The 27,837-nt window shown below is 37.0% G+C and overlaps 2 protein-coding genes across 6 annotated transcripts; one reads left to right on the forward strand and one right to left on the reverse strand.

The window, feature by feature from the left end:
* Positions 1-1,491: 1,491 nt before the first annotated feature.
* rad52 (RAD52 homolog, DNA repair protein) lies at positions 1,492-17,695 on the reverse strand. Of its 5 annotated transcripts, none has more exons than XM_053506064.1 (11): positions 17,579-17,695; positions 8,991-9,092; positions 8,792-8,885; positions 8,029-8,096; positions 7,720-7,838; positions 7,331-7,406; positions 6,361-6,641; positions 4,214-4,392; positions 2,189-2,272; positions 1,792-2,037; positions 1,492-1,651 (listed from the first exon to the last, which is right to left on the reverse strand). In XM_053506064.1, exons 2-11 carry the CDS (start codon positions 9,039-9,041, stop codon positions 1,593-1,595), a joined length of 1,257 nt encoding a protein of 418 aa, XP_053362039.1. In that variant the 5' UTR covers positions 9,042-9,092; positions 17,579-17,695; the 3' UTR covers positions 1,492-1,592. The 5 variants fall into 5 exon arrangements, with proteins under 5 accessions (XP_053362039.1, XP_053362040.1, XP_053362038.1 ...); XM_053506065.1 differs by lacking the exon at positions 17,579-17,695 and adding an exon at positions 14,372-14,439; XM_053506063.1 differs by lacking the exon at positions 17,579-17,695 and adding an exon at positions 10,264-10,654 and having other exon boundaries at positions 6,379-6,641.
* Positions 13,772-26,903, forward strand: prr5a (proline rich 5a (renal)). Its single transcript, XM_053506067.1, has 10 exons — positions 13,772-14,017; positions 17,656-17,783; positions 20,630-20,740; positions 20,946-21,026; positions 22,445-22,493; positions 22,599-22,656; positions 22,778-22,869; positions 23,420-23,560; positions 24,538-24,676; positions 25,067-26,903. Exons 1-10 carry the CDS (start codon positions 14,000-14,002, stop codon positions 25,591-25,593), a joined length of 1,344 nt encoding a protein of 447 aa, XP_053362042.1. The 5' UTR covers positions 13,772-13,999; the 3' UTR covers positions 25,594-26,903.
* Positions 26,904-27,837: the final 934 nt, after the last annotated feature.

Here is a 27,837-nt window from a genome sequence, read left to right on the forward strand (position 1 = left end):
AAAATTAGAATCTGACCTAAGGACAGAGATGTGCAATATATGAAGGGTAAATGAGCAGGGTGACAGACTTTACACCCTTTTCCATTGTAAGTATTTGCATTGTGACTTGTATTTGTGACTGCGTTTAACTCTACATCTTCTAAGGCCTGTACTATCGCAAACTCCTACTGTAACTCGGTGGACGTATCGAGGGCATGTGGGTTGTGGGCGTGGGTTGTATGCAGTGGCTACAGCTGGTAGCTTTCTGTAGACTCCTGGGCTGCATGCATATGGGGTGCCTTCTTAAATGATCTTACTTCTTGTGCCAGCCTTGATACATGGTAAAACTCACAAATAATGCATTTTATTTTTCTTTAGAAATTTGTCACAGTGCACACTGGCTATTAGTATCCAGATCAAATTGGTAGAAAGTTCTCGTTAGTGAAAATCAACCACAATATTAATAGGAATGATGCTGTGACATAAAATAAAGTATCTAAAGTTCACACTTTCTGCAAATTACAGTATTGCACAATTTGTCTTTATACTTCAAGTACCACTTTCTTAAACGTAATTACTAAGCCACAAAACACAGTGCCATTCCCCAACAGAAGTGATTTTCTCTCACCTCTGAAAATGATTCGCTCGACTTCTCTAGAGAAGGAAAAATGTTACTGCAATGCAGAATATGCACCATTTTAAAAGGGTAGGCAGGCTCGGGAGGCTAATGTTACTTTTGATACTTGAGTGCATGAATTTTTCTAAACCTTTTCTTTAATCTGATTTTCATAAACCACTTTATCACACCAGTTTTTAAAGTACCACTAGTGTCACAACACACACATACAGCTATACTCGCATTGTTCTCAAAAGTGCATGTTTTAAAACCGGAATATTTCACTTGTTTGTTAAATCAGCATTAAACTTTTAGGTTAGATAAAAGGTAATACCGCTGATGCATTCGATTCTCAGTTTTGTCACAAGTCTTTTTAGTGACTATATTGATGGTTATGTGTTTTTTTTTTTTATGTGTATATATATCAGAGATTAATTAAAACATTTTGGAAGTGATATTTGGTCTCCACTTTTTTACTACATCAATCCATTTTATAATCAATGATTTAATCATGTAATCAGACAAATGTGTGATTTCAGTCTGTAGGCTTTACAAAAAAGCAGAAAAACAAACGTCCACTTGTGTGGGTGAAAATGATTTGCTGAGATATGTCAAAAGAGAATGACCACACTCATTTAAATAACCACTCTTCACGACCGTGGCGAACAAAAAAGTGCAGTATCTCAGACCAAAATATTTTAAACATTAAGGCACATGGGATACAAAAGCAGAAGACCATACAGGGTTCCCCCACTCCTGTCAGTCAATAATAAGATGCAACAACACAATTATCTCCATATTTTATGATGTACTGTTGGCCATATTAGTCATGTTTTTATAAGACATCAAATTCTGCCTTTTTATGCAGAGCACTTTAGCAACATATTTAACATAGGTTTTGAACAATGATAAATATTTATTAACACTTCCAACAATTCTGTACAAATTAAATACATACAGTAAATTAAATTCAACATTCTTAAAAATATCAAAAAGTTCAAGTCTCAAGCTTCCTTCTCTTCAAGTACTGTCCTTGTCGCTGTGGGCTTTGCAGACCTGTAGGATTTAAGAATACAGAATGACCACAAAAAGCATATAATATCTTTAGACCTAAACGGTTTCCTTTCTTAAGTATTTATTTAATACCCAAAATATTGCTTTCTCTGTCATTTGTCCCATGTGTGTATTACCCTTACCTGTTGCGTGAGCTGCATTCTGGGCTGCTGAATTATTGTGTCTATAACTTGTGTGACCTCCTTGCCCCTGATAGTCACGTGACTGAAGTGGTGGCCTCAATGAAACGGGCCTTTGAGGAGTTTTACTACGCGTCACCATTGCATGTTCATTTGGTGTACCAGGACAGGGCAGCCCTGACGATTCTCTTACTGGATCATCAAGCATATCTATGCCATCTAGAGTGAAGTCCCACATCTCTGGGTCATCTGAGGAGGGGAGGGGAAAGGTTTGGCCAATGATGCAGAAACTGCTTTAATACTATACTTCTCATTTCTGCATTTACTGACATCACACCAGCTCAACTTGAGTTTGAAAAAAAAAAAATTAGGATGCACTCTTCACACTACAAACTCTCACCCATCATGTATTCCTCCTTCTTGACCAGCATTTCCAGAGCATGACCAGAAGGCGTGCTGTGGTTAATAGGCCCCAAAGCCTGACCTGAGGAGACAGCACTGCTATAGACAAGGCAACGTTTCATATCACGTACAAAACCTACTCCAGAAAGGAACTATTTGAATTTAGTTTAGAAGTTGGTTTCCCAACAAATTATAACGGGACAATTGTGAAGGCAAAATCAGGCTTTTTGAATCCTTCTGCCAACTACTGTATATTAAAAAACTTAGTATCGACACTCAGTTTCTGAACAAATTGCACATAAGAGGCACCTGGTGGTCAAGAAATGAAGTGCATTATTATTACTACTGACCTGCATTTTAATGTACGCTAAATGTATGAGCTATAACCAACAGTTTTTTCTAATTTATAATCTAAAAATATGGAAAAATAATAATAATGGGAAAAGGGTAACACTAAATTATGTTGGTGATTTCCAAATGTACTAAAATTAATCTTTAACTCAGCTCTAGTTACTATTACTTTAGAGGCACGGCTCACGGTTAAACTATAAATTGAGCATCAGAGCTACAAATTTCTGTAGCTGAGTTAATTCCACTTTTAATATTAATATCCTGTCATGTTTATGGCAAAACCAATTAAGCGTTGGTAGTTTTTGGACACCTGCTTTGGGTATTTTGTCTGATCAGCTAGCTGCGTGTTTAACCAGTAAATACTGGCTACAAAAACAATTCTGATACAGACCTGACTAAAGTGACAATGGAAAACAAAGGCACTGCATCTAGTGTGCTATTCTTCATGAAAACACAAATCAAAATAAGCTTAATTAAAAATGTTAGCAATGCACTAAAACCTTGTATCCTATATTATATATAAAAAAACAACTAACATTTGTGTTCCATTTTGCATGTTGGCAGAATTGAACTCCATTCAATTTACACTAATTAGCCGCAACACTAACACAAATGCTACACGAATTCAATACAGATGATTATCATATATACCAGTAAACTGGTGACAGGATTATGGGCACCAAGGTTTCATCCATGCCCACAATGTAGCACAATTTAATTAAAAAATTATATTTTTTAAGTTCATATTGGCCACAAAAGAAATGGAACAGAACACCTAATGCACCACAGCCTGGCTTAGAAGGCAAGGAGTTCATTGCTGTTGATCTGGCCTCTAAATTCTCCACATCGCAATCCGACCAAGCATGTGTGGAATGTGCCGGACAAACTAGGTCCTTTTCATGGAGGCCCCACCCTGCAGCCCACAGCACCCAAAGGATCTGCCTCTAACATCCCAGTGGCATCACAGCATACCCCCAGAGTTCCTGTGCAGTCTTGCCCTGAGCTCCCTAGGTGGGACAAGCGAAACCTACACAATATTGGTCTTACTGTTTTGGTTTTTAACGTTATGGCTGTTCAGTTTGTTTAGCACTTTTAAAAATGGCAATTATGATGAAGTCATTATTTTATTAATTAATTCATTTATTTAGATATGACTATTTTTAAATTGTCGTTGGTAATTGTTGAGAAACTGAACAGCGCAGTTTGGTTTTTGATCAAACCACCATCATTTAACCGGAATACATATTTTTTTCTTTTCGCTTTGTTGCAGGTGTGACTTGTTATGTAGTAACAAGAAACGCAAGCCCCACCTCTTAAATTCCAAAGTACCAAAAACCATACTGACTAAAGAACTCATAGTTAATAAGAAAAAGCAGTTTCCTACTACTCAGTTCAGTAGAAAAAGCCCTAAGTTTACAGTCCTAAGTTTACAAAAAAAGTGTCGTTTGAGAAATTCTTTGTTAAGGACGTTTGCCGACAGCGCAGTAATTCCGTGTACATGTGAAATGTGTGTAAAAGTCGTCCTAAAAGTCTGAAGTGCACAGTCCAGACTATCATAAAAACCTTTAATAACCCATTATTTTTGACCAACATACAATACTCATACTAATAAAAAAAAAAAAAAATTCACATTCTTTTTGGTTAAGCCACTAGGTGGGTGTGTTTATTGTACCTGTGTTTGCGTGACATGCTGTGGGTTCAGTTTTTGGTTGCACTTTCCCCTGCTGCATTTTCTTTGCCTCCATCTCCTGTCTAAACTTCTGCTGCAGCTGCTGCTGCCTCAGCTTCCTCTGCTGCTTAGAGTCCAGCGCAGGGTCAAAGCAGGACAGGTCAGCCGTGTCCATTGACGATCTGACCCCAGAGACAGAGTGCGTGCGTCAGCATGTTGAATTTTACAAACAACAAGGAGCAGCTGCCTAACTGGTATGGTTTTAACTAACATTTCATTGCAATCTTAGCAGGATGCCTCATATGCTACGCCTGTATGATCCGTGGTATATTATGTCACTTCCTTTGAATATACTCTCTAATTAACAATAGAACACAACTATACTTAACAATACAATAAGTCAAGATACTTACACATTTTCATATTAAAGCATAATAAAAGGTTCAGTGATTTTGGAACACTCAGTAATTAATGATTAACTAAAAGGTATTTAATGTCTAATGACGGAGTGGATCAGGTACTAAAGATTGTAAAGGTACTAAAGATACTTAGTTTTGGAAAACGTTATCTTAATGTCTTTATTGCACTAGTAACATATGAACAGATATTTAAACTATACCTTATGAATTTACATTTAAATTTACAAATGATATTCAAATATAGTGGAACCCTGGATTGCAAGTAACTTGGTCTGTGAGTGTTTTGCAAGACGAGCAAACTTTTAAAATAAATTTTAACTTGATAAACGAGCAAGGTCTTGAAATACGTACAGTGGAACCTTGGATTACGAGCATAATTCGTTCCGGAAGTGAGCTCGTATTTCAAAACACTCGTAAACCAAATTTAATTTTCACAGAAGAAATAATGGAAACTCAAATTATTCGTTCTACAGCTCAAAAAAAAATAAATACATAAAAATAATTAATACAAAATATAAAGTAAAAATAAAACAAATTAACCTGCACTTTACCTTTTCAAAAAAGTTTACATAAATTCAGACAGATAAGTGTTTCCGTTTGTGCAAGCAGGCGCTGTGTGTGTGTGTGTGTGTGTGTGTGTGTGTGTGTGTGTGTGTGTGTAATGTGCGTGCACACACACTTTACGGAGAGACTGTTTTATCGGAAAAATTTGCAAAGAACATCGCTAGTCACACTCGCAAACTAACGGAATCACTGCTGTAAAGTAAAAAATATATATATATATAAAAAAATGGACAGAAAAAGAAAAAGCTGCATGCAACGTTTTTTTAATGCCGCATAAACGCGCAGCCGGACAAACGCACGTCACCAAAGCCCGTGTGAACACTCATTGACTTCTATGTGTAGAAAACAGTCGCCGCTTGATCCGCGCTCACCGGACGCTACAAACGCAAAAAAAAAAAAAAAACGCTCGATTTTAACGCCCGTGTAAACAAGGCCTAAGGCAGAGTGTTTGTGTGTGTGTGGGAAGCCAAGAGGAGGAGGGGGTGGGAGGGAAAATGTAAAGGCGAGTTGTTGTTGTTTTTGTGTTGTCCTTTGTATAGTACTTAGAATAGGTTTTGTTAAGTTGTAGGGTCAATTTGTCTCAGATAGTTACAGTAGCTAATTAGGTGTGCTGAACTGTATATGGTTGAAATCACAATAAAAGCCTACTTGACTTGACATATATACATACACTTATACTATAGTCATACACTATATTGCCAAAAGTATTCCCTTGCCTGCTTTTGCTCATATACATGTAAAATAAAAAAATATATATATATCTATATCTATATTATATATATATATATATATATATATATATATATATATATATATATATATATATATATACACACACACACACACACATACATACTTTTAATGTCTTTTTAGGACCCTGTATTTAAACACCAAAGTAAATATTTTTTTCCATAAATGGCAGTAAGAGGGGGGATAAAACACTAAGGTCATGCTGTTCAGTGAACAATGGATTGCTATACGTAATGTGTTTATGGTAAAAAAAAAAAAAAAACTAATCTGATTATTTTTCTGTAACAGCACCCCCTGGAATGTTTCATTCCTTTTATACAACAGCAATTTTGTAACTTTTCCAATTTTTATTTATTTATATATTTAAAACCGACTTTAATAGATTTATGAAGGCAGTCCAGTTGGTGATGATGTTACCTCGACATGATTGCGGACCTGTTTTCACAGTCCTGTTGAGCCGATGTGTTGACTGTGTGTGAGGTCATGTTTGGGATTGGGTCACTGGAGCTCACAGTGTTCTGCAGCCCTGAAGCAACCGGATGGGTTCCAGTCTGTTCTGATGGAGATTTCAGTACTGGTTCGGCTGGATTACTGAAAGCCTTGAAGTCAGTATGAGACAGGCTACTGTAGCGGGCCTTCTCCACTGCCGGCTCATTATCTCTGCGCTTCGTCTTGTGCGGGTCTAAAGGTGAAGGGGGCTGCAGAGGCAGCAAATTAATCAGTAACTGCATTTCCACTTGACTGTCATTTCATTCTGGTAGTGGAAGATAACTGAAGGACAACTTGGTATTAAGTAACAGAACACAAGAAGGAACATATTATCACATGGTCAAAGATCTACACGACTCTGGAATTTTCCATACAACCTAGAAAGTCCTGTTTCTTTTATATAACAGTAAGGGACAAGTAAGTTAAAGCAACTAAATTATTTCAAAGAAAGAACATCTTAAATATTCTTATGCCACAAAAAAAGTTCCACCAGATGTGGCCTGTTGCTATTATTATTTCAGCATTGTACTTTTTTTTTCTTACACTGAAAAGTGCACTGGTTTACCAGCCGAGAAAATACCATATGAGGAGAAATATGACCAATAGTCACCATCATTAAGACATACTCCTTAATCATGCGTTGTATTTTTGGTCCTTTCTAATAGTGACAATTTTATATTTGTTTAAAAAATTATTAACTAACGAAACTACTTAGAGGAAGGTGATCAGTGCGGTTACTTAGCAACCTATGATCAGCAAAATGATACAGATCTGGCAGGGAAGAAAGCACATCCTGTTATCAAAGCTATCAGCAAAATTGTGGCTTATGCATTTCTAAACGAAACAATGAACTTCACAGTGCAATCATTTAAATAAAATAAAGCATGTACTTGCTGACCTGCTTAGGAATCTTGTTGACTGCTATCAGATACTCTTTGTTAAGGATGCAGTTTCCAAGAGCATTTCCAAAGCACCTAAATGTAAAAAAAATCCACCGAGTGCTATTCAAAATATTCCAACATAAATACACTTTATGAAAATTTATTAAGCCAATCAGGCCTGCTTTACACACATTTTCACATCGTGCTGCATTTGTGGCCTAAAAGGTTTGTGTTCCCAACTTGTGTGGAACAGTTAGGAAGGATTGTGCAAAAATCATTCTCTCAGTAGAGGTAAGCAGGGTGATGTTTTTATCTGTAGTTATTATGTACACACTATAAATGCAGTAGACAAACAGAGTCCAAAAACAAATGAGATTTTCTTTTAAATCAGGAAGTATGTGATTACTTTAGCGCCCGTTTCAGCCCATCTGTAACAGCTTCTTTTCTCGCCTTCTCCAGAGACAGCGCTTTGGATTTGAGACCCTCGCTTACTCCATAGCCCACATCTTCATGGAATGAGCCATCCTGTGACAGACACACTTACATTACATACTGGAAATATCATTCAACCGATTAAAAACGTTGTATTACATGTTGTTCCTGCTCTGATGGAACAACTGGTTATACTAGTTCTTTTGTGGATAAGCTTAGAGCCTACTTGTGTGTAGTATGTGCAATAAATTGACTAAATTGCTTGGCTTGATAGCTCCCTTACCTTTAATTGAACCTTCACAAATGCACTGACTCCAACGTAAAATTTCCCATTAATCAGGTCCACAAAATCTACGCAGGGTGAACAGTGAGTTAGGAAAAGTAATAACAAAAGTCTTAATTTATTTAGCACATTGAGCTGGGATTATTTAAGTTAATTAAGATTAATTAGTACACAGTCCTATGTTTTTCGGATCATAGAAACTATGGACACCTGACCGTCACACCAATGTATGCTTGTTGAACAGGCTATTGCATATTATTTAGCTGTTATAATATCCTTAACTCCTCTGGGAAGATGTCTCACTATATTTTAAAGTGTGGCTTTATGCATTTGTTCTCATCCAGCCACAAGAGCATTAGTGAGATCACTAATGAAGGACACCGACATGCTGGAACAGGTTTGGGCATCTCAGTTCCAGTAAAGCGAAACTGTATTACACCAGCATATAAAGACATCCTATACAACTGTTGTTGGTGATGGTCTTTCAGGTACTCCTGGCAAGTCGTCACCGCAGCAGACCCCAAAGCTTGGTTTTATGCCAGATGCCGTTCCTGAGGCAACCCTTGATTTATTTGATAAGTTACTTTCTTTTTGCAGTCTAGCGACAATAAAAAATTCTTATTGACAACTCTTATCTAGAATGTAAATACCATTTATAAATATAGAAGTTAAATTTACAACAATTCCAAGTCTGTAAAACTTGAATTGTGGCAACATGATAAAACAAATTCTCACAGTATATTCAGTATAGCATCACCCTTACCAACATTTTGTTGAGAAATTGAGTGAGACCAGCCATTGTAACCAAACATTTCATTAGCCAGACTGATGACCTTGTGACCCTCGATGTAACACACCTGCAAATCCACAGGCAATATTTAGACAAGCAACAAAATTGCATTGAAGCACTGAAAGTTAATATTTAATAACAATACTGTAGAAAAAGTATGAGATGATCTTGCCTTTTGTCCTCCTCCTGCTAGCCGAGTGCTAATGTACTCCGGTCCAAGCATCCGTCGAAGAGCATTCTGAATGGCCTGGTATTCCTCAGCAGTGTAGTTGAACTAAAAAAAATTCATCATTAGTATTACCATCTTTAAAGTATATTGAACAGTTCTAGAAAAAGATTATTTGGGATTGATCTAGTCAGACAGTTCTGTCTGTGGATTTATGGTTGCTGTCTGTGCGGGTTTCCTAGATTGCACTTAGTTGTAACTATGCGTGTGTGCAAATTCACAATGTTCAGATCATTGCTTTAGATCGACTGCCACCCTGACCAAGAATCCATGTATAGATAAAAAAAAAAATAGAATCCATTTATGGATAGGTGGTGGGATGGACAAGTGAGAATCCATATACAGTATTTATGGTTGCTGTTTGTGTGGGTTTCCTAGATTGCACTTAGTTGTAACTATGCGTGTGTGCAAATTCACAATGTTCAGATCATTGCTTTAGATCGACTGCCACCCTGACCAAGAATCCATGTATAGATAAAAAAAAATATAGAATCCATTTATGGATGGGTGGTTGGGTGGTGGGATGGACAAGTGAGAATCCATATACAGTAAGTGGATGGTCTAATAAGAACCCACTGATGGTTGGATTCACAAGAATGCATGATTAGATAGATGAATGGATTATTTAGAATCCACTAATGAATAGAAGTGAATACATGATTGATACAATTTATTAATGAAGTGATTAATTAAAATCATTTAATAGATCTATAAATGGATGAAAATACATAAATTGATAGATGATTGGATAGATAAATTAGGTCAATTGAAGGATGTATAAGAATGATGGATGAATGGATGGATGAAAGGGCAGATATATGGATTCATTAAAATCCACTGAGAGCTGGATGGATTAATTAAAATAAATTGATGGATGAATGGATGGATGGATAATTAGAAGGCGCTGATGGGCTGAAAAATACATGCATGAGAATCCATTGAAGAATGTTTGAACAGATGAGAATTGATCATTATCCATTAAATAATGGACAGATGGATGAGAATTCATGGTTAGAGGGATGAATATAACACAATATACACCAAAATGTTAAGATGTACAGTATCGCATATGTCAAAAAGATTTATCTTTCTTACAAAAAATAGCAGATCTTGAGATTTTCCGTTTTTAGATACAAAGCCATTCATAAACATAAAACATTGATATATAAATGGCCCATAATGCATGTTTACAACTATACATGTAAATAACGTTACATACCTGTCCGAAAGACATGGCTGTGTGTGTGTTTTATCCCCTCTCTCAGCACTGTTCCATGTGTAACATTAGCCGGTCCTTAATTACGGCGAGCAGATTACTGCATTCAGTTATGAGTTATGGTTTATTAAACACACGTTATCGTTAGCGGCAAGCTGTCACATAGCACAATGATAACTTAGTTAGTTAGCCGGTTAGAGTTAGCTTCCATGCTGATTTGTTGTCCTGCCAGGACAGTCGTCGTGCAGTTCTAGGAGTCTAGATGTTTCCTACTATGGACTTATACGACTATTTTTAATATAGGTTTTAAATTAAGTTTTGTTTGATAATTAATACATAAAATTACTTGATTTTTTAAATTTCCCGCGTTGAAGAAACGGCGAGCTGGTCACGCCTAAACCTGCGTATAGTCATAGGGTAGGCGGTCCGCTGACTTGCTGAATTCCAAATCACTGCTATCTTCTTTCAAAGTGCACTACATGGAGTACAAGACAATCGCTTCAACACCCTATATAGTGCACTATACTATTAGATGGCGCAATTTGGAATTCAACCAACATGGCAGAACTACTGCAATAGTGGCGTCGTCTTTATATATATACTGTATATATATATATATATATATATATATATATATGTTTTTTTTATTAGATTTTGAAAAACAATTATGAAATATATATTTGCTTAAGTATATTATTAATCAAAATGCAATAATGTCTAGTCATTGCAGCAAAACTAATTTAACTGAATGAAACTGAATTTAATATATTTCATGCACTCATGAAAATACACTGCCCAGCCAAAAGAAAAAAAGTCACCACCTGGATTTAACTATTCAAATATTTAAGAGCCTTCCATTGGATAATTACTGCAATGATTAATATGTTTTAGCTACAAGTAATTTAACCGTAACTGATGCAGTGAATAACTTATCATTTCTTAAACAATCATATCAGAAGACATATCCTGTGGTCGTGGCAAAGATGTTACTCTGCTACTTTTTGCTGAAACTACTAAACTTCCATTCCTCCATCTAGGAACCTCTGTTATCCAACTAGAAACCATGGAGACCAATGGCGATTATTATTGTGTTTATTCCAATTTTACAACCTTGGAAGGACGTCCGGTCATTATTCACAGACACATTCACTAACTTTGGGCATTTAAGGAATACCAGTTAGCCTAAGCGGCATATTTTTAAACTGTGGGTGGAAACCCAGCCTGCATGGGGAGAACATGCAAACCTCATGCACACAGAACCAGAGGGAGGAATCAAACCCAAACCCTGGGGACAACAATGCTAACTTTTAAGCCACCGTGCCGCCAAAACTGGGTAAAGAACTGAGAACACATTATTTAAACCTGGAAGGTTAGTGGTAAACCTTCTTCGGATGGGAGATCACTTAATCACTTAGTGAACTCACAATTATGTTTAATAGTAAGAGTAAGAGCATTTCCACAAGCAAATGAATCAAGGAATTCCTCTTAAATTGTGAAAGCGTGGTTCAGGGAGCACGAGACATCATTATCACACATATAGATTATCTACCACAGAGTTCAGACCTTAACCGCTTAAAGAATCTTTGGGATGTTCTAGGAAAGGCTTTACGTAGCAATCCAACTTTTCCATCATCAATACAAGATCTTGGAGAGATAATTATTTTAATAATAACAATTATATTTTAATAATAATATTATAATATAAATATATCCTAAAAATAATCTCCTGGGGTTTTTTTTCTAGGAGGGGTGTCAGGATGTCAAATATGAATGAAATTTCAAATTTTCTGTCAAATACTTGTCTTTAAACTACTGAACTAAACACATAATCAAATGTACACAGTTGTTTACAATTTACTTAAGCAAAACCTTATGCAATTTCTTATGCTTACTTATGCTAAGAAATCCACTGATCTCTATCAATGATCACTATCACTAATATGCTGCATATCAAAGTTTTGCACCAGTACTTTGCTTGATCTTTACATATAACAATATGATGTTAAAGCTGTGTGTAACCCCTGTGCCATGAAGGGCTTTATTTTAGCTCATATTACCAGCAACGGAAAAACATCTGTGTCTTTGTCCTGAAACGACAAGCACAATGAATCTCATCAACTTGTCAATGAAATATACCCCAGTTTTTGTTGCCATCACAAGGGAAGGCTGGTATAAATGTGCTACGTCCAAAGATAAAAATACATCAAAATAGTTTTATTGTATTTATTTTTAATCAGATTCGCATCAGATCATTTTCTTCTAATGAATGTAATAAGTTGGATTATGTTTTACTTTTGTGGAGCCCAATGCAAAAGCACAATCAATAGTCGTAAAACTATTCATGGAATAGTATGAAGAAGCAAGGCTGGCTGTTTTTTGTTCTCAAATGCACACAATATCACCTGGAGAATTTGTGTCATCATTTCGTTTCATATATAAAACCTCAATCATCCATCCATCTAGGAACATTTGTAGCACAACTAGAGATAGGGGAGGCCAATGGTGATTCCTATTGTATTTAGACTTGTTTTAAGACCATGGTGGGACCTCTGGGCAACATTCACACAACGTTCACTTACTACAGCAATTTTTTAAAATAATTTTTAGCATAATCTGCATGTCTTTGGACTGTGGGAGGAAACCAGAGTACCCAAAGGCAACCCACCAAGCATGGGGAAAACATGCAAACTCCATGCACACAGACTCTGAGGAGGGAATCAAACCCATACCCTGGAGGTGCAAGGGGACAATGCTTACCATTATGCCTCCTAAATACTATTATGTTCAATTTAGTACTGTTTTCGCACATTAGCTTCCAGATGTATTTAATTGACATCTCTTTGCATGGCACAGTGTCAATAATTACATTACATCACTGATTCACGCACATATTGTCTATACCACTTTATCCTTTATACATGGTCACATAGGGACTGAAACCTATCATAAGTCTGCCAAATGCCTAAATGTAAATGTAAGATATTTAGGGCATGAGACAGGATAAAACCTGGATAGGGTGCAAATCCATTGCAGGGCACTGTCGCCTTGCACCTCCAGGGTCCAGGTTCAAAGCAGTTTGTATGTTCTCCCCATGCTCATGTTTCTTCCCAAAGTCCAAAGACATTCAAGACATTACATTACACTGTAAATCACCTCTGTCTCAGCACATAAGCCCAATCCCAAATGACTCCCTCCTACTTAATTCAGGGCACTACAAACGGTATAGAGCTTTGCCTTTCAGACAGAGTTATTTACTACTATGTGATTCCTATTCCCACCTTCTGTCCAGTGTGCGAGCGACCCTCTGCACGATAAAGCACAAGCCGAAGGTAAATCAATGAACTTGTCAATGTAAGTTAAATACATGTTTAAAGGCTTTGCACTCTGTCTGCGTCGCGCGCGACGCGCGTTCACGTTTACGGGCACGCACAGTCTGGAGAAGCGTCTGGTCGCGCGCACAGTCTGCAAACCGGGCGCGTGTAGGAGGGGCGAGTCGCGAGGCTAGAGATACCACAGGAATGACAGGAGGAAGCCGCCTTGCCCCACATCCGCATTTACTCATTCAACTCAGTTCACTGGAAAACAATAACGCCCTGGATATACGAGCTCCCGCGCATCTGATCTTTTTCTCTTTTTTCCCCCTTCGCATTATTTATTTATTTATTAATTTATTAATTCATTATTTGTTTTCCAAAGTTACCGTATCCGTGGTGTCCATGACTGTTTACATGCAGTTTACATGCAGGACCGAATAATGGTGAGTGAAGACAGCTTATAGAGTAATGCAGTATTTGTGTGGCATAGCGTATTTTATTCCTGCTCTAAATACAGGCTTGTTTGTTGGATAAATAGCGAGACCTATCCGCTTGTTAGTCAGTTTGTTGGCTAAATAACGCGTCCCTATCCGCCAGTACACCGAGTACCGCTCGAACCCCCTCCTTCCAGTACACAACAGTCAAATGGGTTACAAAGGAAAACGTCAGGCTGAGCTGTATGGCATATACACAGAGCTAGAAATGTGTCCCTGTGTTCTAGATATTGCAGACACATACTGCAGAATAAACACGATTAAAGGAAGTCTAATGTTTTTGATCTTTCTCTTTGATCTTACCTGTGCGCGTTTATTAAACCGAAACGCCCCTGGCACGCGCCAAACTCTTTTCACTGGACACAGAATTGTGAAACAAACATGATTACAGATCACGGGACGGTGTGTTTGCATATAAGAGGATTTTCACTGTGGGGGATATAGCACGTGCTGTGAAGGCTCGGTGGTACGGTGATGTACGGCTCTTTTGTTGTAGCTCTTTGTTGAAGTGTGGATAAACCACTTGCCGCTAGGTGGCGCGTTTAAACACACGTGTTTCGTGCAGTCTACTGTGGTGACTTTTTAATCTACGTACTTTACCGAGGAGGTTTGCAAGATATTTAACAATTATCAGCAGCACATACGCACATTATCATATAGATCCAGTGTAAGGTCTAAAACGGTTTTAAGCTCAAGGTTATAGGTTTGTTAAATTGACCTCTCAGAAGAAAAAAGGGCACTAATCAGTGCTTAATTAATAGAAAAAAAAATAACACGAAGTACAAGAACACCCAGGGAATGTTATCCAGCATGAGTGCAAGGAAGGGAATAATTCCTGGTAGATACATTTACTGTTCATTAATCCATCCATCCATAGTCCAACTAGGGACCGTGGAGACCAATGGTGGTTACTATTTTACAACCATGGTAGAATCTTTGGTCAACACTGACATGCACATTCACACACTACAGGCAATTTGGGAACTCCAATTAGCATAATCTCCACTGAGCATGGGGAGAACATGCAAACTCCATACACACAGACCCTAAGGCGGGAATCGAATCCGGACACTTGAGGTGCAAGGCACTTAAGCCACTAAGCCACCTTGCTGCCCGTTTATTTAATACAGTTGATTAATGTCCTTCACGTAGGAATAAGGTGTGAAACCTCAGGGTCCACATGATTGGTTATAAAGCCAACTATTTGCTATGTTACAGTTTCAGTTTTAGTAGTCTGTGACAGATGTTGATGCCACCCACTTTATGTGAAATCTCAGTCATGCCCATTGTAAATCCACCAATGTAAACAACTTAGAGATGGAGTCTTTTCAGTCAGAGCCATGGCCAAGCCTATACACGTCGGCTTAAAAACAGGATTTTTTTTAAACATGGTAGTTGTCTGCCTTTTTTATTGATAATAATCAACTTCTACTTAATAATAACTGATATAATCTATTTTAATCAAGTCCAATCAATAGCAATCAATTTATGACTGTTGCTGATTTATTTCTATTGTTGCATTTTTAATCTGACGCATCGATCCGTATAGTCTGATCTTATGATCTTCACACTTCTACCAGTGGTTGTAACCCTAACATTTTAGTGATGTTGTGAGAGGACTAGAGGAGTCAACTGCACATTTCCTGTGTAAAATTTCACAGTGATGTGCTCATTGCTGCTCAACTTCACAACAGACATCTTGCTCGGAACTAAGCCTTACTAAAGGACATTCTGAACATTTAAACAACATGACTCAAATACAGTATAACAGCGCAGTACTGATATCAGTGGAAGAAATGTCTCTCTTATCTTTCCTATTTATGTACATTATTCCAAATCACAGTCATATAACTTACAGTCTCTCCCTGATATCACAATTTGACATGCTTGTTGGAAATTCGAAAAATAAACATATTAGAAAGTGTTAACTTTTTATTAACGAGGCGAAGAGTTTCAGAAATAGAGACATCTTCCTTGTTTTTTGGATCTTGATCTGCCTCATCCCTTTTTGCTTACTTTTTTTTTTTAAAGGACTGACAACAAAGCCAGCTGCCTTTTAGTTACTGTGCTTGATTACTGAATGACTGATTTCCCAAGAAGATATACTCTTGTACAAAAGTCTTGAGTCACCTCTCGTTTCTTCACATTTTACTTCCACACAGCCAGACTTTCTTGTATTTTTCAATGTAGTTTTGAGGAATGGTTCTCCGGGCTTTCTGAAGGACATTTTTGATGTTTTTTCTTTTCTGATTAGTTTCACTAACAAGTGGTTTTCTTGTAGCCACATAACTGTCACATTAAGTATGTGTATGTGTGTCTGTATGAGAATTTCTTTACTATTAAATAAAGCTTTGATTTTTAATGTTAATTTTTTTTTCTGAGGCAATTTCACCTAGCATTTAAGTGACTTTCGTTCATGTTTTATTTTTTTTTCCAAGTTTTTATTAATGCTGTTAATGCCAATAATTTAACTTTCTTAGTTGTTGTCTTTGCTTGATGCAGCCCAGTTATTTGACCCGTCTAATGAATGTCTTTTAAATGTCCCATATAAATGTTATTTTTTACCCAGGCAGTGAAAAAAGTTAAAGGTCACTGCACTTTTCTAGCTAAAAGATGCTAAACATACAAAAGATATTCAACGGAGAGTACTATTTCAGTGACAAGGTGTGCTAGAGTTTAGGCGTTTTTTTTTTTTTCTTCTCCTGAAAGTGTTCGTTTAGGGTTGGATTCAAAATGAAATAAGCCTACACACATATGTTCCACACAAGCTTTCTGCACTGTAGAGACCAATTAGGACTACCTTCTAGCTTTTGAGGGAAACTTTTTATTACACTTCAGGTCCGTAGCTAGTCTGTTGCCCCCACAGTTTCACTCCTCCTCCTAGTTTGAAATGTAAGTGAGTGTTTGACTGCAAACCATGCTACCATTTCACAGCACATCAGTTAAAACTTTATCCTGTGATAACATACTGTGACACATTATGCTGTTTTATTTTTTTTTCCATGTGGTACTTTCAGTTCTTAATTTGTTCAGGACCATACTGTAACAGGATTTGGCACCTCTGCAGCTTTTTTTTTTGGCATGCAAAATTGTCTGGAGCAGAACAAGATACTAAAATAAGCAATGGAGGCGTTATTTCTGTTTCCTAAACTTGTTAGTCCTTCCACTTTCAAAATTAAACCCTGTGCCATATGTGGGTTTTTGGATTTCTAAAAGACACCGCACTGGGTACTTCCACTGACTTGCACATGTCTGTAATAAAATTCTATATTTAAGATATCAGAATGTTCAGTTGGAATCACTGGAATTAATTTGACTCAGTGCTTGCACACTATGTTTTAAAAGTAATATGGAGTTTGAGAGAAACACAGACCCAAAGTTGTATAATGAAAGACATGAATTGGGGTAAAACAATGATTTACAGGAGTAAGCATAATCTATATCCACATTGTTGTGACTATCCCTATTAATTTCCTTGTACTTGTATACCATTACACTTTTCAGCCAAACCTGTTGCCCGTTGTGTGTTCTCAGGAGCGTTATTCTGAATGAATGTTGGTGTCTCTCTCTGCATTGCTTGAATAAAGATGCTGGAAGACTTGAGTGGGACACACACCAGACCAGGCATCCTTAAAACAGGCTCGTTTAGCTTCTCGGCCCTGGCGACCCTGCCACATTGCCTTCACATGGACTCCAGTTCACACCCTATCAGGAGGTAAGATTAGAATGAATTTCTCGGCAGAGCTAGTAGAGATGGTCATAATCATCAATCAGTAATGTCATTTCAAAAGACATGAAACATTAATTTATGTTACAGTTTGTCCACATTTTATGCCACACGCTGCATATTATTATGTCACACTGCAACATTATCTCCTCTGTTCCATTTCAAGAGAGATTAAATAAGCATAAAGCAAAAGTCTAATTTTATAGCCATAAGCCAATAATTTCTGTATTGGCTCCTGTAGTTGGACTTGGCTTGACATACAAATGGCACAAGAACACAGACCAGACAGTATAGCATAATATCACTGACTCACAAATCCATCTGTGAAATGTTTAACCTTGAGCTTTTAAATGTGACTCATTTATAATTCACACTCAGTTCCGGCTTTCACAGCAGCGTCTGTGGGTTTAATGAACAGACACAGACACAAGAGGACATATTTAGGTGAGCTGAAATCCCAGATTTTGGCTTTAAACTCAGTGCTCCCATATTTTAAACATTCCCAGTTATACTGTATCATGATAGAACAATTTATGCATCTTCCTATCATTCTGATTATTTATATGAACCCAATCGTAACAAACTGGTGAATCCATAAGGGTTAGATTTCTTAGAAAATTTGCTTATTAAGGTAAACAAATCTATTTACTCTGATTAACCATAAAATTATAGCACAAAACATTATACCTTATATTGTATAGGTTTCCCTTGTGCCGCTTGGGGATGTGCTGTGGTGTCTGAAAATAAGTTATAAGGATATATTTATCGACGGAAGGTCAGCATATCAGGGGTAAATAATTAAACATCAGGGGTAAAATATCAGGGGTAAATAATTAAAGTCAGTTTAATTATGTTATTGTTTCTATAGCAACAACTCATTTAACTGATTGGGAGATCATGGACGCTCCAATTAATCTAAAGATAATACATCAATTACAAATGTGTTATTGTTTAACAGAGATAATCATATAAATATGTAATTAGGGTAATGTGTTTTTTTTCTGTAAAGTGATGCCCAAATAACAATTTTAGCAAGTGCTTTGTAAAAGAACAGGGAAATTTGTGCTTTCTGGTTTGACGTGACAGGTTATGTGGTTTAGTGTTATTAACTTTAAAAGAAAAAGAAAGGACTTGCGAACGTTATAAATAATTGTTGTTTTTGCGGTTGATAGCAGGAACTTAGTTGTCTTTCAGCTGTTTCACAGCGTTAAATGTAACATGGTTTATTGCTACAGTATTATAACAAAAATAAAAGAAAAGTAATACATGTAAAAAAGTCTACCTTTTAAAATCTGCATCAGTTCATGTATATAATTTCTGCCATGTGCTTGCTTGGACACTTTCCCTTTCTTTTTTACCGTTTTCAGTGTTGTTGTAAGTCAAGTTCTCGGCTCTGAAAAATACCTTATCAGACTTAAACAGTTGCACCGCTGACATTCGCTTATGTAACACAGCTCTTGTGAAACTACTACTGACCCATACAGAGTAGATATTCTCAGCTCAAACTGTACAGTAGGGTGGTTGTATAGTGTTATTTCATCACTATTGGCACACCAACGATTAATATGCTGTACCTGTCATGAAAAGAATACCAGCACTTAATCTCTTCCTGTAATGTCTAACAAGATTGTAGACACTCCTGGAAGGATCCTGTTTCACTACTTCATGCTTAGTGTTTAAGCTCTTTTATGTTCTTTGGTTTGTGCACATAGACTCACCTCTTTGTTTCAGGTTCAAGGTTCAAATTAGGAGATTGAGATGGTCTTTAAACAAACAATTTGTTTTCTAGTTATGGCCGAGTATAAACCTCCTGGTAGAGGCAACCAGATTTTGGAATAAATTTGCCGTCAATCTTTACCAGCCACATCAGCTGCTTGGTCAAGTTTAGGCAGTGCATTAAACATAATGTTCTTGCAAAGGCCTTGATCTCTCCCATGTTTCCCAACTGCTTATTGTTGTGAAAGTTGTATTTAATGGATGATTTTGAAACCTGAAAACCAGCAGAATCAACTGAACTGTGCAATTGTAACATCTGTCATCTTTGTGCGCTTTGTCCTCTCCTTAACCGACCTCAATGCGTGTGCATGGGTTCAATTCCTGTTTCAGACTTCTAACATTTCTAATGGCCCTAATTGTGCTTAATGGTAATTAAGCTGTTAAAGTATTTATATCTATTTAAATAGATTTTTTTTTTGCTTGTTTTGCAACTTCTTTGTCTTTTATGGTAATGAAGAACAAAAGGTATTACAGTACATGTGTGCGGCATCATAGTTACACCCCAGTAAAACAGCATGGGCGATGTTATAACGGGCAATATCAGCAGTCCTGGGGATTTTTAAGACATTGTTAAAAAAAATAATAAAAAAAGATATTTTTTAAACTAGTGTCAGTAATATTGGCACAAATTTAGTTTATTCTTTAAAATGGTTCTATTGAGAATATTTTTTACAATATACAATCATGCATCAATCAATCATTTATACGAAGGGTGCCAATAATTCTGCAGAGCGCAGGATGTTATTTTACCTTATTAAAGATGTAAATGATCAACAAGGTTGTTCTTGTTGTTGTGTGTGTATATAGATTGATTTATGTTAACGTAAAGAATTTACTAATAGAATTAAATGTAAAGAGGAAGGAAGTATATTTTTGAAGAAAGACAATCTTGACTCCTAGCCATCTGTAAACCTCTACTTTCACTTCCCCTCCCACCCCTACCCTGAGTCATGTTTACTCCTGGCTTTGTCAGACTCAGCTCGGGACAAACTGTGCCGTCTCGCTTTCTCTCTCTCCCTCACCCCATCTCTCGCTCTCTCTTTTCACATGACCATGAGGACTCTGTACCGGTTGAGGTTAGTGAGCTCTCCAAACCTGAGTCAGCTGGGCAAGAATGAGAAGGCGTCACTGGAGGAGCGAGGATCTGGGCCAAACGCCACATGGAACAGGTGACCTTCATCTGCACTGCCTGTCTTTATAAATAATGTGCTTATGTTCAGTGTTTGGTTAATTGCCAATGTAACTACACCTGTACACTTATGGACTATTAAATATTATACATTTAAGCCATAATCAAAACTTCAAGTCTACATTCAGATTACAGATTTATTATAAAGTCAGTTCTCTGTATTGCTACTTTTTTTTTTATCACAGCATTCACAATGCGGTTATTGGTGTTTTTCAAAAGAAAGGCCTGGCTGACAACGAGCTTTACACACTCAATGAGGGTGTGAGGTGAGTCATGTCAAGTTCACCCAATTTCCAGTCAGCTGTTTATCATAAAAACAATTATAGGTACACCATTCTACTCTTACTGATATTTGCTGCATTTTTATATTGCTGCATAATTTCTAACTTCAGCGGAAATTAAAATATGATACATACAGTACGTAGTGCAGCAAAAAAATAATTGAAAAACTTGCACCAAAGCGAAAAGGGAAAAAAAGCATTTGATAAGATTTCAGAGCGTTTCTGAGTTAAAGGTTAGAACTAAAGTGTCAGAAACGGTGTGGGGTGAATATTTGAGCTTAGTATCATAACCAAACAATGTTCAGACTCTACTTAAAAAAAGCTAGATGTGTAGTTAAAAAGACAAAGCGTGGGCTTCTAATCTTTAGAAATAGAGCTATCACTTTGGCAGTATCAGTGTCTTACACATTGTTTAAACCTTTTTATTACATGTAGGGAGGAAGTGAAATCTTATAGATAAGTTGGTATAATGTAGTATTATTATTCTACTGGTATCTACACTTTGTCTCTCAACTGAATGTACAATAATGTAGTTTGCACGGTTTGTTCCAGTCCAGTAATTTGATTGGTTGAGCAGCATTACGAGAGTGCTTATATTTCCTACAGTATAGCCGCACTGGGACTTTTCACTGCGTGCATCACTCCAGCTCGTCTGTGCTCGCCATGCCGCATTCCACTTCCTGGTTTAAAATACTAACTACAGTAGTAGTGTTAGTGAAATTAGTAAAGCACATGTCAAATAATACTTTTTATGACTATAACTTTTGACTTAAAATAAGAAAACTTTTCGACTAAGATGAAAAGTAAGAAAGATGATGCCACTTTTATTCTACTGTATAAAGTGAATGTGGCTTTTTTTCAGGATCCATTTCAGAGGCAACATAAGCAAACATATGGCCATATTGTGTCCAGAAAATCTATTACTTGTTATTGCTTGCTTGTATGAAAGCAATATTGCGCTCGCAAGCGTGCAGTTATACCGATTATCGTAACGGCTCTGATTACCAATAGCATTCACGTGTCCGGATCTCGTCTACAGCCAAATTACAGCCGTGCTGTTGTTCATTATACAGCAATAAGTTCCGAGTGAGTAATCTGATTGGGCAGGAAGCATTTTATGAGCGCTGATAATAGAGCATAACACCACTAGGCCGTTTAACCATATATCGTATATAACTCCGCAGTACTGGAAAGAGGGGAGAGTATCAGGACGGATATCCAACATAAATCCGGTGCCAAGTTTACCATGTGGATTGGATGGTAGCAGCCTGTTACAAGGAACAGCAACAAGATCTAATAAGGAATATAAAGAAAAATGTAGCTGTATTGCATAATGATGCAACATGTTGAACATAATAGGCAGCATTAAAAGACTGATCTTTTTATTTTATATTTTTATCCAGGCAGCTGCTGAAAACTGAACTAGGCTCATTTTTTACTGAGTATCTGCAGGTAAGGCAGGCTATGTTGACACAACACGCCAATGCATTCAACAGCCAACATCTCTCTTTTTTTCTTTTTTTTTTTACATCTCTCGCATTTCTCCTGCTCTTTCAGAACCAGCTGCTGACCAAAGGCATGGTCATTCTGAGGGACAAAATAAGATTTTATGAAGGTAAACAAACAGCCCCTGTGATGACGCCGCACAGTATGACTCAAGTGAAATTGTAAATATAAACCTGATGCAAGGTCTCAATCCTTAGACAACAACTGTATATTCTTCTATATATTCTAAGGTCAGAAATTACTCGACTCCCTGGCTGAGACGTGGGACTTCTTCTTTTGTGATGTTCTGTCTATGCTACAAGCCATCTTTCACCCCGTCCAGGTAGCCTATTCCAGTCCATCTACACTACACTGTCCTCTAATTTCCCATACCTCTTGGTTTCCATTCACTCTTAGTGCGTTTGATCACTAAACCACCATCAGCTGTTTTACCTAATACATATCTTACAAATGCGCGGCGAAGTTTCTTAAGAGCTAAGCCGTAAAATATTATTCTTTAAGCATGTTGCTACTTATCAAGTCTTAACAGTCATTTTTGGTCACAAAGATCTTTTATCTTAATGGTCACATTTAGTTCCTAAGCAAGGAAATAAGAAACAAATTAATCCATATAGAGTTTACCATAAAAATACTGTTTAGTACAACAAGGAAGGATTAACATTTACAGGCTATAAAGATGCAGGAGTTTAAATCTTTGAAACAGGTTCGATTCATAACATGCAGTAAGTTCTGTATTATAAAATATTATAAAAGATACGAGGTGGTATCAAGAAGTTTTGAGACTAGTTTTGTAACTCACAAGAATAATTTTACTAAAATCATTATTTACAGATAAATAAATGTTGTTACTGAAGTTATATTGTAAACCTCAGGGGAAGGATCCGTCAGTGCGACAGTTGGCTCTACTACTCTTCAGGAACACTATCACTCTCAACATGAAGCTGGATGAAGCTCTGTCCAGACCACGTGCTCGTATCCCTCCATCCATCGTCCAGATGCTTCTCATCCTCCAGGTACAAATCACCCATACAAACTGTGTGCATATGTGTGTGTGTGCGCGCATGTTATTTTTTGTGTGTTGATTTTATCATGGTCCATTTCATTAATTGATTTATATATGAATAATAAATATAAAAATAGATGAATCAGTTTTCAATTCAGATTTAATTTCAACACAAAGCCAATAGTACATACGTATGCATGTGTGCATGTATGTATGTATGTATGTATGTGCATAATAAAGTTATTGCACATGGTTATATGCACATGATTTTACAATAACTTTGTATTGCACAATGTAAATAAATAAATAAATGTAAAGGTCTCGTAATGCAGCCATTCTTTTAAAACAAGGATTTGATTATTTGAAGCTTTCCTAGAGTTATAGCTTTAAACAATGTTTTAAGTGTCTGTAAACGTGGTGTGTTATGTAATTATTACATCACTCCGATATCAATTCAAGTTAAGAATCCTAACAGCCTGGTGATAGAAACTGTCCTTCAGTCTCTTAGTAAGTGCGGACAGGCTCCTGTACCGCCTGCCAGATTGCAACAGAGAGAAAAAAGTCTGCGTGGGGGCTGGTGTGGTCCCGGATGATGATACATGCTTTCTGCAGGCATCGTCTGTGATGTATTTCTCGAATGGACGGGGCCGTGCTTTCAGTGATGCTCATTTCCACAAACATAAACCATAAACATCTGCAAATACTTGCGTTATGCGAGAGCATCACTTATATTTCCAGTGAGTTTATTAGCGGTTGGTGCAATACCGCTGAAAAAAAAGATTACCGATTTGTACGAGAAATGACATTTAAACAATCAGCAAGTCATTTTTGATACTTCAAAATCACTAACAAACTGATGATTGAAATAAAGCAGACAATAAACTTTATTGCTGTTATAAAAAATTGCAAAACCCAATAATTTAATCAACAGTCTACCTATGATTCAGAGATCTGTTGTTAATTGGGTTCATGTGTTACGATGTACAGGGTGTTCACGAGTTACAAGGTGTGACTGAGGAGTACCTGAAGCTGGAGTCGCTTATTCAGAAGGTGGTGTCGCCCTACCTGGGAACACACGGGCTCTGTGCACATGACTGCGACGCCACCCACTGTTCATGCATTATGGGTACGAGATATGATTTGGGTTAAAATTATCATGTGCTGATATTAAATGAGAACTTTTTGAGAAGTTTATACAGTATGTACCTGTTTTATGTAGCAATGTCATTACCTAAATGAAAAGGAACCTAATTTTCAGCAAGGTTTTATTTGTTTCCTCGCATTTTTTAGTTGCACAGCTTATAAGAAAAACTAAACTATTATTTGTGTCTAAGTGGAACTTTTTTGGTTTTCATCAGTCTGCAGAATTTGTTTTATTTAGGAGAGACAACCTACTCTACAAATGCTATTCCTTACTAATAATGGTCCACAATAAAAATGTTGTGCATGCTAGATAATAGGGTATTATTTAACTGATGCTTTGATTTTAAGTCAGATTGTTTTTGTGTGCCCACAGAAAATCGTCTGCAGTGGTGCTGGTCCAAACCAGCTGAAATCCCCTCCACCAACCCAGTGGTGCGCTCGAAGAGCTACAACATCCCCATGCTCACACCCGTGGCCGAGTATGACACAGATGTCGGCTCTGTGGGTAGCGTAGGTATCCGTCGGCACTCGGCCTGCGAGGTTACTTCCTGTATGGAGCAGCAGGGCTTCTCCCTTTCCGTCAGCGTGGAGACAAGCTCCACACCCAGGATTTCGCTGGACCATGAGCTCACCTTACCTACAGCAAAGCGTGGAGCCACGGCACAGCCTGCTCTCATCCTACCTTCCATATTTATCCAAAACTCTACAGGGCCTTTACACACTCAGACATCTGTCTCGGAGACGGATAAAGCTGTATCTTCACCCACTAGCTGTTCCTCGAGTCCAGAAACCATTGTCATGCAGGGTGTAGACTCTGTGGATTCTGATCAGGATGGGATATTCATCGACTTTTCCCATTGCCGCTCGGACTCTTTCGGCACCGTCAGGAAGACGAGCTAACTTGTGCAACACACTGAATTCAACCGTATGATTTAGTTAAATCACTACACATAAGGTGGGTGTTGATATTGAAATTTTTACATCACATGGGTTGCCTGTGTGAATAATGGGAGAGCCTTTTAGATGTAGAGAACAGCACTTCCTAATCTTTTTTTTTTCTTTCTTCAAAATAAGAAACCTGAGAAGACAAATGTCCTTACGCTGCTTTCCAAATGGGACAGTCTTTAGTCTTTACCTCGGGAGCACAAATGCTGTGCAGAAATGCTTACTTTTTAGGGAGCCTCCTCACGAAATAAAACGCAGAGCTAGTGATGTGTATGCTGAATATCACACTGTACTGTATGACTGTTTATCGGCATTCAAACTGTGGTTGGCCAGACCTCAATTTGTGAAAAAAAACTTATACTGTGTTAGATGTTTTTTTTGTTTGTTTGTTTTTTATAGCAAATATTTTATAAGACATATATAACCTGTGGATGTACCATATGTTTTCAGGATTTTTATCTTGTCTTATAGGTACCTGCCATCACAAGGAAAATTTAATTTGCTTCCATGAAAATATGAATGACTTTCAAATCTGAAATATGTGAGATCACCCGGCATTATCATTTCATTCATGCCTGTGCCTTTATCATTATGGCACAGAAAGATGCAAAGCCTATGAACAGTCTTATGATTTAAAGAAAAACTTTAGATGTGTGTCTAAGAACATGTGATTTCACATGTTTAACAAAATCATGTAAAATTGTTGTGGAGTTTTGTGTGTGTATGGGTTTCGTTCGGTTTTGTTATTGTTTTGCACTAATGCAAAAATGATTAAGGGTAAAAAGAAATCATGCAAAATGTCAGCGACAATATGATTTAATATGCTCCAAATGGAAAAAAAAAACATCAGCTCATTTTGCTTCCGTTAACTCATTTTTATTTGCATCTCTACATATATATATTTTTTACATTTTTATAAACATTAAAATACATATTCAACTCAGAAATATTAGTATTACTTAATATGCAAACTATTCATTTTTCCTGCTTTTAACTATACATATTGCTTATTTCCTCAGACAACTGGACAAAGTTTAAATCAAGCTGCTTAACAGCATTAAATAACAAGGAGGATACAATATTTAGGAAAATTATACAGGACATTCTCAATTTGTAATTGAAATACTTGTGTTTAAATTGTATGCAGAAAATGTGAAACTTTTTATTGTAAATAGGTTATTTAATTGTTACATTTCTATTAAAAAAAGATGTAACCAAGTTTTTAGAGAATATTTATAAAGTTGTCATATTGTTACATGGTTATGTATTTACAGTGGTGTGAAAAACTATTTGCCCCCTTCCTGATTTCTTATTCTTTTGCATGTTTGTCACACAAAATGTTTCTGATCATCAAACACATTTAACTATTAGTCAAAGATAATATAATTGAACAAAAAATGCAGTTTTTAAATGATGGTTTTTATTATTTAGGGAGAAAAAAAATCCAAACCTACATGGCCCTGTGTGAAAAAGTGATTGCCCCCCTTGTTAAAAAATAACTTAACTGTGGTTTATCATACCTGAGTTCAATTTCTGTAGTCACCCCCAGGCCTGATTACTGCCACACCTGTTTTAATCAAGAAATCACTTAAATAGGAGCTACCTGACACAGAGAAGTAGACCAAAAGCACCTCAAAAGCTAGACATCATGCCAAGATCCAAAGAAATTCAGGAACAAATGAGAACAAAAGTAATTGAGATCGATCAGTCTGGTAAAGGTTATAAAGCCATTTCTAAAGCTTTGGGACTCCAGCGAACCACAGTGAGAGCCATTATCCACAAATGGCAAAAACATGGAACAGTGGTGAACCTTCCCAGGAGTGGCCGGCCGACCAAAATTACCCCAAGAGCGCAGAGACAACTCATCCGAGAGGCCACAAAAGACCCCAGGACAACATCTAAAGAACTGCAGGCCTCACTTGCCTCAATTAAGGTCAGTGTTCATGACTCCATCATAAGAAAGAAACTGGGCAAAAACGGCCTGCATGGCAGATTTCCAAGGCGCAAACCACTTAATCAAAAAGAACATTAAGGCTCGTCTCAATTTTGCTAAAAAAACATCTCAATGATTGCCAAGACTTTTGGGAAAATACCTTGTGGACCGATGAGACAAAAGTTGAACTTTTTGGAAGGTGCGTGTCCCGTTACATCTGGCGTAAAAGTAACACAGCATTTCAGAAAAAGAACATCATACCAACA

This window comes from Clarias gariepinus, chromosome 10 (genome assembly GCF_024256425.1).
Source record: "Clarias gariepinus isolate MV-2021 ecotype Netherlands chromosome 10, CGAR_prim_01v2, whole genome shotgun sequence".
Classification (NCBI taxonomy): domain Eukaryota; kingdom Metazoa; phylum Chordata; class Actinopteri; order Siluriformes; family Clariidae; genus Clarias; species Clarias gariepinus.

Bases quoted from the DNA above. Each gene is read 5' to 3' on its own strand.
- prr5a (XM_053506067.1), top strand. The intron at 21,027-22,444 runs GTGAGTCATGTC...ATTTTTATCCAG, and splicing joins ACACTCAATGAGGGTGTGAG to GCAGCTGCTGAAAACTGAAC. The intron at 22,657-22,777 runs GTAAACAAACAG...ATATATTCTAAG, and splicing joins CAAAATAAGATTTTATGAAG to GTCAGAAATTACTCGACTCC.
- rad52 (XM_053506062.1), bottom strand. The intron at 4,393-6,360 runs GTAACATCATCA...CTCTGGGGTCAG, and splicing joins AGGTCCGCAATCATGTCGAG to ATCGTCAATGGACACGGCTG. The intron at 1,652-1,791 runs GTAAGGGTAATA...TAAATCCTACAG, and splicing joins GAATGCAGCTCACGCAACAG to GTCTGCAAAGCCCACAGCGA.